Raw genomic sequence first — 11,226 nt, forward strand, 5'->3', positions numbered from 1 at the left:
TCCAGGACAGCTGGGGCTACAAGGAGACCCTGTCTCAAAAAAGACCAAAAAAATAAAAAAATAATAAATTTTTTAAAAATTGTGGTTTTTTTTTTTCATTTCTTTTTTTTTCTTTTTTTTTTTTTTTGGTCTTTTTGAGACAGGGTCTCCCTGTATCCCCAGCTGTCCTGGATCTCACTATGTAGACAAAGCTGGCCTCGAACTCACAGAGATCCTCCTGCCTCTGCCTCCCGAGTGCTAGGATTAAAGGCCTGGCCACCACACCTGGCTGGAAAAGCACTTTTTAAAAACACCATTGCTTTTCAACCTTTAATGAAGGAACTATACTTAGCTTTAACTTTCTATACTAGAATACTTTAATAGTTTCTATCATTTGAAAACGTCACAAAACCCAGGTTATATTCTCCTTCCCAGTGAGAAAGCATATAGTTTTGAATCCTAAGGGGGTTCAGGCACTTTTGCACCAGGTGATTGCATATTAAGCAAACTAAGGTGAAGTCAATCCATGGTAACTTTTAGAAAAGAATACCTATAACCAGTTTCTGCAATGAAGCCATGACACAGGTGGAGAGGCCAGAGGGTGGATGCAAGTCAATATCTGTACATTATTCCTGTGATGTCCTTTTTAGTCAAGGGCAAAGTGCTCCCCACAAGAAGGCAGCTAGTTGATCATGCTTCCAGTCTTTAACATAAGGAAGAACCAATTTCTTAAAAAAATTTTTTTTAATTAAAATGTGATAGCCTGCATATCACAATTCCATCAGTCATGTAACTTACAGGAGGGTAAAATGACACACCTCCAAGGAGGCCTTATCAGGAAGAGTTAACAGGAGGAGAGTAGACAAGTATCTTCTTTCTTGTTTATATGGGAAATTCTACTGTATCATCCCATAGTGGGGGAGTGCTTTATGGTGAAAATAGACATTCCTATTCAAAGACATGTTAATATTTGTCAGCAGTTGCTGGGCTTCTGCTAGATTCACATCTCCTCATAAACCTCTGTTCATGTCTGTCTTAGAGACTGTATCCCATTTTCCTCACTGGTCACTCACCTTCTTCATATCCTAAGGGATACATAGTCCCTTCAAGTTCTTCCAGAGAGTTTGCTCTTCTCCAGCTTCCTACAGTTGACTCTAGAAAAGGCTGGCAGAGTACACTCTCTAGTAATTTCTATATAATGATGATCTTTTCAAAGAGAATGTTAGGTTTTCAGAGACAGAACCTTTGTCTTATATACTGAAAGTATCATATAGTCATTGCATAAATGTAATAAAACTCAGTCAAAATTCAAGAAACTAGAAACCTGTCAGTTGAGAATAATTATTTTTCTGCTCTCTAGTTTACTTGCAAATTCAAAGTAAACTTTGGAATAAAAATAAATTTAGCCATAACTACCGAGAATCACTGAGGCTAGAATCAGGCTTGGGTACTAGCTATTGCCTTAGTGTGCTAGAGTCCTCAAAGGATACTGGCAGTGGGCTTTGTGACACAGTCAGTAGGTGACATGTGGAGGAAAGGGGCTACTAAGAATCTTGATATATTCCAATTATATCCATCAGCTTTTATCATTAATATAGTAAGGAAATGTTTAGGAAAAGCTGAAAACAAGGGGGAAAAACAAGAAAGCCTTTCTCAGCTAAATAATCAGAATCTTTTAAAAAAATATTTATTATTTTATGTGTATAAGTGTATTGTCTGCATGTATTGTAAGTGTACCTGTGTCATGCAAAGCCAGAGGTCAGAAGAGGGTATCAGATACCTTGTAACTATAGTTACAGACAGTTGTTAGCTGCCATGTTGGTGCTAGCAAGAGCAGCCAGTGCTCTTAACCATTGAGCCATCTCTCCTGTCCCCATGATTAGAATCTTAAGTCTCCTCTTGAGTTTCCTGCCAGCTTCTGTTCAAATGGAGAAGACACCTGAGTGTGAGAAGAGCAAGAAAGAACATTCACTGGGCACTGTCATGTGTTGGAGCATTGCAGCTGCACTTCTTCATTTATAAAACAACTTATTAACTGAAAGAATAAGTGCTGCAATGAATTATAAATCTCAAGAAGAGTAAAATTTCATATATTAGTAATGATGTTAAAAAACTAAACAAAACATAGGGCTAGAGGGATGGCTCAGCAGTTAAGAACACTGGTTGTTCTTGAAGAAGACCCGGGTTCGAATCCCAGCACCCACATAGCAGCTAACAAGTGTCTGTAACTCCAGTGCCAGGGGATCCGACGGCCTCTTCTGACCTCCGTGGGCACTGCACAACACAGGTGCACTTACCTACATGGAGGCGATACATACATACACATAAAAATAAAAATAAAAAAAATAAAACGAACATCTTAACTAGTAACCTCTGGGCATTGCATGAATTTATTACCTGAAAGAATCAAACTTTTCTGGTGCCTTTTCTGTAAAAACAATACTACAAAATAATTAAATGACCAGGAAAAAATTGAAGAAAGAATTCTAGCTAATAAATCCATAAATAATGACAATATCAGAAAGTCACTACAGTCAAGTACAACGATGTATCTGTAGTCCTATTTGGGAAGCTAAAGTGGGAGGCTGGCTTGTACCTAAAAATTCATGGCCAAGCTGGGGATCATAGAAAGGCACCATCTCAGTCAGCCAACAGTTTTCAATTCCTGTTAAAGAATAATTCAAAGCAACAGCCACAAATGAAAGCCAAAACCATCAACTGAAAGGTGACTTACCTGCATTTGATTTTTTCTCTGTATCTGAGGGCCAGGTAAAAGAAATAAGGAATCAGGATCACTTAGAAGCTGTCAGTCAAATCCACAAAATGAATTCTCAAACAAATCAGTATCTCAAATCAATAGAAGAGAAAAAAATAAAGAATATGTTATAGAAAGTGTGTGTGTGTGTGTGTGTGTGTGTGTGTGTGTGTGTGTGGTTGGTAATCAAATCCTGGACCTACCATTTAGCTACAGTCTTTTGATTTGTTTGCTTTTGAGAAAAGGTCTCATTTTGTTCCTAGGCTAGCCTTGGATTTGAAATCTTCCTGGCTTTCAAGTGCTGGGGACATAAGTGTGTGCTATCATGTCCAGAGAAAGGAGACTTTAAAAGAGATAAAAATTGAATGTATTCTGTAAATTTTATTTAGATCCTGATTTGAACAAATCAACTGTAAAATAATATATTTAAGACAAATGGGGAAAGGAATATTATGATAGTAAAGAATTAGTTAATTTTGTTAAATATGATATTGCTAAGGTGGTTATATAAAAACAAAACAAAAACATGACCTTACTAGACATCTGGAAATGTATTCACAGGTAAAACTGCACTATGTACTACATTTTAGTTGTAAAACTTCAGCAAAAGAGTGACTAAGCAAATAAATAAATGGGGTAGATGAAATGGAAAATGGAGTTAGTCATTGAAGCAGGACAACAGCATGATGGATCATAATACTTTTAATTTTTATGTATGGTTGGAAATTTCTATAGTGAAAGGATTTTTTTTTAAAAAGGCACTTCAAATAATTGCTTAAGTACACAATCTGAAACTTGATAAATAGTCACTGGGACTTTGCCTTCATCTAACATACTTCTTTTAAAATTAGGCCTGCCATCAACTTTACTGGAGCTTCATTTAGACTTTAATAAAATTTCAACAGTGGAACTCGAGGATTTTAAACGATACAAAGAACTGCAAAGGTAAAAGTTCCCCAAGTCTTCACTGTAATGTGGTAGCCCATATGTTTAAAATATTAATGAAGCTTTTCAAGAATGTGTACAGGGATGCTGGTTGAGAGAGTGTAAAGGGAAAACAAGAGAGAAGCACTGCCGTTACTGCCCATACAAACAGGTTCATATCCTAAGTAGGGTTGTGGGGGTTTCAGCAAACTCTATCAAACCTAGCTATCAGCTTAAGAACTAACACATTTTATATCATCTCTAGGCTGGGCCTTGGAAACAACAGAATCACAGATATTGAAAATGGAAGTTTTGCTAATATACCACGCGTGAGAGAGATACACTTGGAACACAATAAACTGAAAAAAATTCCTTCAGGATTACAGGAGTTGAAATATCTCCAGGTAAAACATTCTACTTGTTTCATAGATATGGGCACTTTTCTTTGTTTTTATAGAACATGTCATTGCATCTCAGACAATAATTCAACAAACAGAAGGGAAACTCAAACAATAATGACTAAAGATTGCACGGGTAAGGATAAGCATAAGGAAAACACATTCTACAAAGATGCTACTCAAGAAGATGAGGACCCTTTCCATCTGTGCTTTCACACAGATGTGGCAAGCTGATGACTAATCTAACTTCAAGTTGTTGAAGTTTCTAAAGTAGGACTGTCAAGACATCAAGCAGGATCATATGTTCTTTCATTTTAGAAATATTCCACAAGGCAGAGAAAGAGGTTTAGGATCCATCAGTGTGGTGCTAGGTACACCACACTGTTAGATGTAGGTATACAGTTTTTAACATTCAAATCAGAATATGTAATTAACTGAAAGTCACTATTTAGAGCATAAGACGTTCATGCTGTGCTGTAGATGTAGCTCAGTGATAGATGTGTGAAATTTGAGGTTCAGTTCCCAGCACCCTAAACCCCTATAAATTTAAGCACATTTTGTCATCTGCTGCTGGCAGAAGTCACAAAAATTAAAAACAGTATTTTGCAAATAATTCTAGAACTTTCAATTTCTCTGATTCTTAGATAACAGCTATCAGATGAAGAATCCCTATGTAATATATGTTATTTTAATTAATTTTTCTCATGGCTTTTCCTTGCTGTGCAAAGGGTTATCTTTCAAAAGAAAGCAGAACAAAATTGAACAAAATTTGAGAACTGTATGTGCTAGATTTCTGTTTTTTTTTAATTTTGTTTTGTTTTATTCTTTTGAGATAGAGCCTGCCTCACTATGTGGCCCAGGTTGGCCTCAAACTCACCATGTAGTATAGACTAACCTTGAACCCATCATCTTCCTGTTTCAGCCTCTTGAGTGCTAGGATTACAGGTGTGTGCCACCATGCCCAGCTTTTTTTCTATCTTTAAACAAGTTTGGTTCACTGAACTCCTTGGAGCCACAAGCCACTGAAGAATGAGCTGTTAATAGGTGTGGATCTTGGGCTTTCACATGTCTGCACATGGACATCAGTCAGATGCCAACACAGCCTGATCTGCCCTACCTCAAGACTCCCCCCAATTGCACATCTGCAAATCTACACCACAACTTAGACATTTTGTCTTATTGTCACCTAACACGCTACTCTGAGAGGAACACAAGTCCAAAGTGGATAACAAACACCCACAGAGTAAACATATCCACAGCTAGCTTGGTTTTTACACACTGTGAACTCACTGCTGTATCTTGATCTGGTATTGAGCAGTAAGAGAAATGTAGAGGAACCAATATAAAGTATCTGTCAAAATATCCCAAAACTGATGTAGAACAAAGAAGACCAAGCATAAACATTTTTAGTAATGTCTATGGATTCTGGATTCATGATCAGGCTGAAATTAATCTTAGTAAGTGAAAGCAGATTCAGTAGGTAACAAGGGTAAATGTCAATATTCTAGCTTTGCCAGTAAAGGCTCTTACTTTTTAATATATCAAAATACTGTCTGTTATATAGGCTGCATTTACTTCCCAGAAATCTCACTGCTCAATAAGAGGCCAAACAAGGAATAGAAAGCCCATTAATGAGAATGAAGTTACTATATTCACAATTCTAAATGAATAATAAATTTTCAAAGATAGCCTATAAAACTGATTTTCTCACTAATACAAAATTATGATTCAAATGTTGGTACTGTATTAGAAATGTGTATTCAAGATATAAGACAGATCTTTCTTTAAAACATACAAAAAGCAGCCCTATGTATGTTTCTTCCCCTGACAATAGTAAATGCCAGCTAACATTTTTTCAGTTAAATTGGGAGTCAAATTCTTGAAGAACTGAATTTGATTCTGCTGTTAATTTCAAATCTTTTTAAACAAATTAATATAAATATGGCATAGAAGAAAGTATTTGTATGAGGTGGGTGAAGTAGAAGGGAAAAGCAAAGTAGCTAAGGTGATCAGGCATTATGCTCTAGGTCTTGGCAATAGTTCTATGTAGCATACCCTTCCCCAAAACATTTTTTTGCATAACACATAAACTTGACTTGTTAGGACAGATATTTAACATGCATAAATGAGTCCATATAACTTATGAGAAAATATATTCATGCAAATGCCAAGAATAGAAAGAATAAAGCCATAAACAAATGCCAACTATAGCCAAGAATGATGGTGTATGCCTTAATCTCAGGCATTCAAGAGGAATTTAAGGTCAGCTGGGAAACTTAGCAACAATTTGTCTCAAATAAAAATAAAAAGTGTTAGAGGTGTAGCTCAGTGGTAGACTACTTCTCTAGCATGCATGAGGCCTTATATTCAAGATTTGGCAAGCTTCACTCAAACCTATTAACGAAACACCTGCCTTTTATATTTAATAGTCTTTTAACATTTATTCTTTTTTCCCCTACAACAGATAATCTTCCTTCATTATAATTCAATTACAAAAGTGGGGGTGAATGACTTCTGTCCAACAGTGCCAAAGATGAAGAAATCTTTATACAGTGCAATAAGCTTATTCAACAACCCAGTAAAGTATTGGGAAATACAACCTGCAACTTTTCGGTGTGTGCTGAGCAGAATGAGTGTGCAGCTTGGGAACGTTGGAAATTAATAATTAATAATGTCCATTGAATACCAAATTCAAAAATTCATACATTTGGAATACTTGAACTGTACTAATAATGGTAATATAGTAAACATAAGCAAAGATCTATCCCATTCGGTAAATGACAAAAAATTTCAACAGAATTTTGCCAAATTATTGATAAACTGAGATTCGCAGAATAAACATCTCACTGCACACAAATGAATGTGCATAAATCTCTTGCTTGAACATTCTTTCTGAGTAATAAAGACATTCAGCATTTAACCCTTTGTCTAGTGCATCTTAAACAGAACTGTACTGTAAATGGAATGCTTGACTTAGTAAAATTTGTGCCCTTTCATCAAGAAAAGTAATATGAAAAGCACATTGTATTCTTAGTATTTCTTTAATAACTTGGGTAGTACTGTAATATTTCTTATCATGTTGAAATATGGTTTGACATAGTCATATTAAAATTCTCTAAAATTGCCGGGCATGGTGGTGCACACCTTTAATCCCAGCACTTGGGAGGCAGAGGCAGGTGGATCTCTGTGAGTTCAAGGCCAGCCTGGTCTACATAGTGAGTTCCAGGACAGCTGGGGCTACAGGGAGACCCCGTCTCAAAAAGACAAAAAAAAAAAATCTCTAAAATTAGCTTCTTGTAATAAAACTTCAAATATGTGTTATCAACTCAAAAGAGTTGGTTATAGAGCTATAGCACATTATTTTCTTTTTTAATTATCTGATTATAAAACTGCAAAAATGCATAATGGATATTCATATAAAATATGTAATGTATATTTTTATGATCAGTTATAAGCTTGTAATAGCATCAGTTATTAGGTTATATATAACTGTCACCTCAACTAGCAACATTCTAGGATGTCCCTTTGGAAGAGTATGGACACCAATAAATTCTACACCAACTTGTCTCATCTAACATGCACAGACTGGATAACTCTGTGAAACAGCTAACCTAACTGTATAGGCAGAGCAACAAAGAAACCAAATAAAACCTGAAAACTGTACAAAAGTTACGAGTATTTTCATGTGTTTTCATTATTGGTATTCAATATACATTAAGTGAAATTAGAAAAAAAGAAAATATCATTAAAATATTGGTTTTTAAATTTAAAAAGGTGTGCTTTGGTTCAATTTGTTTTTTCCCACCCAGGAATACTATTTTTTCTAAAACTGATTTATATGTAACATTTTTGGACCATCAATAATATTTACTCTTTTTCTTTGAGACAGGCTCTCATATGTAGCCCTGGCTGGCCTGGAACTCTCAATATAGACCAGGTTGCCCTAGAAGTCACAGAGATCTGCTTGCCTCTGCCTAAAGGTGTGTGCTACCACCACCAGCCTAATATTTACTCTTAACAGTACTAAAACACACCATATAATTCCTGTACTACAAAGGATATCATCTTTATTTTAAACTGCCTCAAAATCCAGACTTCAAATAATTTTAGGGGGTGGAGGGAAAACAATTATAAATATCTAAGAAGGGGTGGAGGGCTTGAACATCGAGGTGAAGAATGGATTAAATAATGTCTCATTCTTCACAGCCAGGTTACTCAGCTTTGGCAATACTGATACTTTGGGCCATCATTCTTGGGGGTGGGGACTACCCTACACAATGCACAATGCTAGCAGCTTCCCTGTCTCTACCACTGGATGTCACAATATCTGCATCTTCCACCTGCCACCATAGTAGAAATTAACAATTGTTCCAAGAATTGGCCAATGTTACTCTGGGAGGACTGGGAGATAAGAGAGCAAAATCTCAGCTGGCTAAGAGCAACTGCTTTATAAGAAATCAATTTAATATCTAAGATGACATAAATTAGGAAACCTGGAACAAAACTGCTGCTTTTGTAAAAACTGTAGTGGGAGGCACAGTGAGATCAAAAAGGTTTATGACCAGCAGAGATGGTATAGAAAGAGGAGTTTAGGGCTTCAAATCGGAAATTCAGTCCCATTTATGGTCTGGGGTAGGTTATCCCCTCTTAGAGCCTGAGTCCTCATCTGCAGATAATCATAGAAGTGACAATACAGACTAATGAAGTTGTTATGATGAAATAAAAGTGTATGTGAAATGCTTTGCAAATCATACATGTTCATAAAACATGAGGAACTACTATACTAGATAACTGGACAGAAGAAAATGTAAGATTAATAATTCCTTAAAAATAAAATACTATAAAAGCAATTATTTTAAAGTGAAAACATTTAAAATATTTTAATTTTCACTTATGTGTATATGTATATATGTGTCTATGTCTGCTATGTTTGTGAGGGTGTCTATGAAGGCCAAAAGAGAATGTCAGATCCTCTGGAGCTGGAGTTACAGGCAATTGTGAGCCATCTAACATAGGTGTTGGGAACTGAATTCTGGTCCCCAGGAAGAGCAGTGAATGCTCTCAACTGCTGAACTATCTTTCTAGTCCTTCTAAAATTAAAACATTTTAAAGTTGCAATTATTTTAATGAAATATGTTTTCTACAATGTAATAAAAATAAATTGTGATATCAAAGCACTGATAAAAATATATGTAAATGTCAAATGTTTAATAACATTGAAAAAATGTAGTTCTTAAAATTAGTTATCAAAATCATGAGGTCAACAATAAGGTCAGAGTCATCTCAACAGATAAGTCTCAGATGAAAACAGAAGAGCTTAAGGAGTTAATCTTTTTCTAAAAAGAAAAGACAGGAGAAAAAAATTTAACACTAAATAAATGATTACTGAATCCTTGTAATTAACTTCGGGCAGTTTATGTTCATGTACTCCAACTCATAGCTGTTAGCCATTTTTTATCTTAAGTTGACAAAAAAAAACACATATCATTAATAAAAATCATAAGCCACAGAACTCATTGAAGTTTTCTGACATAACACATTTTTATGGTAAATACAAAATACTGCCCACTTGAAATCCATTAAAGATTGAAAACAAGTGAATTACTATAGTTTACTAGGCGAACTAAGGACTTAAAACAACAAAGAATCTCAATGATCAGCCAGGTGTGACAGCACACGACTTTAATCCCAGTACTCAGGAAGCAGAGGCAGGCTGTTCTTTATGAGTTTGAGGCCCGTCTGTATTCCATATAATCAGTTCCAGGCCAGCCAGGGCTACACAGTTAGACTCTGTCTCAAAACCAACAAAAAAAAAGAAAAAAAGAAAAAGATCACTTATTGAAATAAGATAAAAATTATTATTATTATTATTATTATATTATTATTATTATTTTGGTCTTTTTGAGACAGGGTCTCCCTGTAGCCCCAGCTGTCCTGGAACTCACTATGTAGACCAGGTGGCCTTGAACTCACAGAGATCTGCCTGCCTCTGCCTCCCGAGTGCTGGGATTAAAGGCGTGCGCCACCATGCCCGGTGATAAAAACTATTTTTAAGCCTCATTTCTGTTTGCTCTTGAGCCACCAAATGATTTCTCCTTTGTTTATAATTCTCACTGTTTTTGCATGTGTCTATGTGCGATGTGCATGCATGCATGTCTGTTCACATGTTTGCAGGTGTAAGTATGTATACACATGCACATGAAGGCCCGAGGCTGACAGAGATCTTCTAACATGGCTCTCTATCTTATTCACTGAGCCAGGATCTCTAAGCTAAACTCAGCAGGTCAATTCTGAGTCTATCTAGCCAGTTTGTTCCAGGGATCCTGTTTCTGTCTTCTGGAATTATAGGAGAGCTGCCAAGCCCACTCAGAATTTACTTAAGTTCTGGGGGTCCAAACTCTATTCTTCACATTTGCAGAACAAACACTTGACCTGCTGAGCCATCTCTCTAGCCTTCTTTCACTTTTAGAAAGAATTTTTAAGTTCAACTTTCATTAACTTCCTATTTCCCTGAAGCCTTAACCTACTTCACTTGACCTAACAATTCCTGTAAATCTATTTTCCCCAAATCATGTTATATAAATAATGTAAAATATATATATATATATAATAGCTGATACTTAAAGAGTATTTTTAACTCTACCAAATGCCTTACTTGCACTCATTAATTTGGGCCATAGAATAGTTCCATGAGTTGAATATCTTTATTTATATCTGGTTTTTAGGTGTGGGAACTAAGGAAGAAAGATTTAAATAACCAGAGGCACAGAATTTGAATCAAATGTCTCTATCTATACTTTAGCTATACTATTTCTTCCTGGTGTGTTTTTATACTTCTAGGAATTGTTTGCATACTTGGCTAAGACACCATGCCTTTCTAGCTGCTCTTTTTTTTTTGTTTGTTTTGTTTTTTGTTTGTTTTTTAATCATTATTTTTTTATTTTTTTTTTCATACAGAAGAATTCATTCCAAAGCAATTGACATTGAGACGTTTTCACATGCATTTCTAATCTCTATATACATGACTATCACTGGTCACAGTCGCCCACCTTCTGAGCTCCTCGGCATCTGAGCATGAATACAAACTCGTCAGATAGACAGCCTTCCTCTCCCACTAGAGGCTCCATACTCTGCCATCCCTGTCACTGTCCACTGTGTTGTCAGCACCCT

The 11,226-nt window shown here is 35.8% G+C and overlaps 2 protein-coding genes across 4 annotated transcripts in view; one reads left to right on the forward strand and one right to left on the reverse strand.

The window, feature by feature from the left end:
* The window catches only part of Aspn (asporin), a 28,814-nt gene extending 21,369 nt beyond the window's left edge, over positions 1-7,445 (forward strand). The window contains exons 6-8 of the mRNA XM_008852898.3: positions 3,586-3,679; positions 3,924-4,062; positions 6,521-7,445. Coding sequence (XP_008851120.1) covers positions 3,586-3,679; positions 3,924-4,062; positions 6,521-6,718 — 431 coding nt within the window. The 3' untranslated portion in view covers positions 6,719-7,445. The remainder of the gene's footprint in view (positions 1-3,585; positions 3,680-3,923; positions 4,063-6,520) is intronic.
* Cenpp (centromere protein P) overlaps positions 1-11,226 on the reverse strand; it is a 244,387-nt gene that overhangs the window by 124,620 nt on the left and 108,541 nt on the right. The gene's annotated exons all lie outside the window — the stretch shown is intronic.

The sequence above is a fragment of the Nannospalax galili genome, unplaced genomic scaffold, assembly GCF_000622305.1.
Source record: "Nannospalax galili isolate Female #2095 unplaced genomic scaffold, S.galili_v1.0 scaffold1532, whole genome shotgun sequence".
Lineage (NCBI taxonomy): Eukaryota > Metazoa > Chordata > Mammalia > Rodentia > Spalacidae > Nannospalax > Nannospalax galili.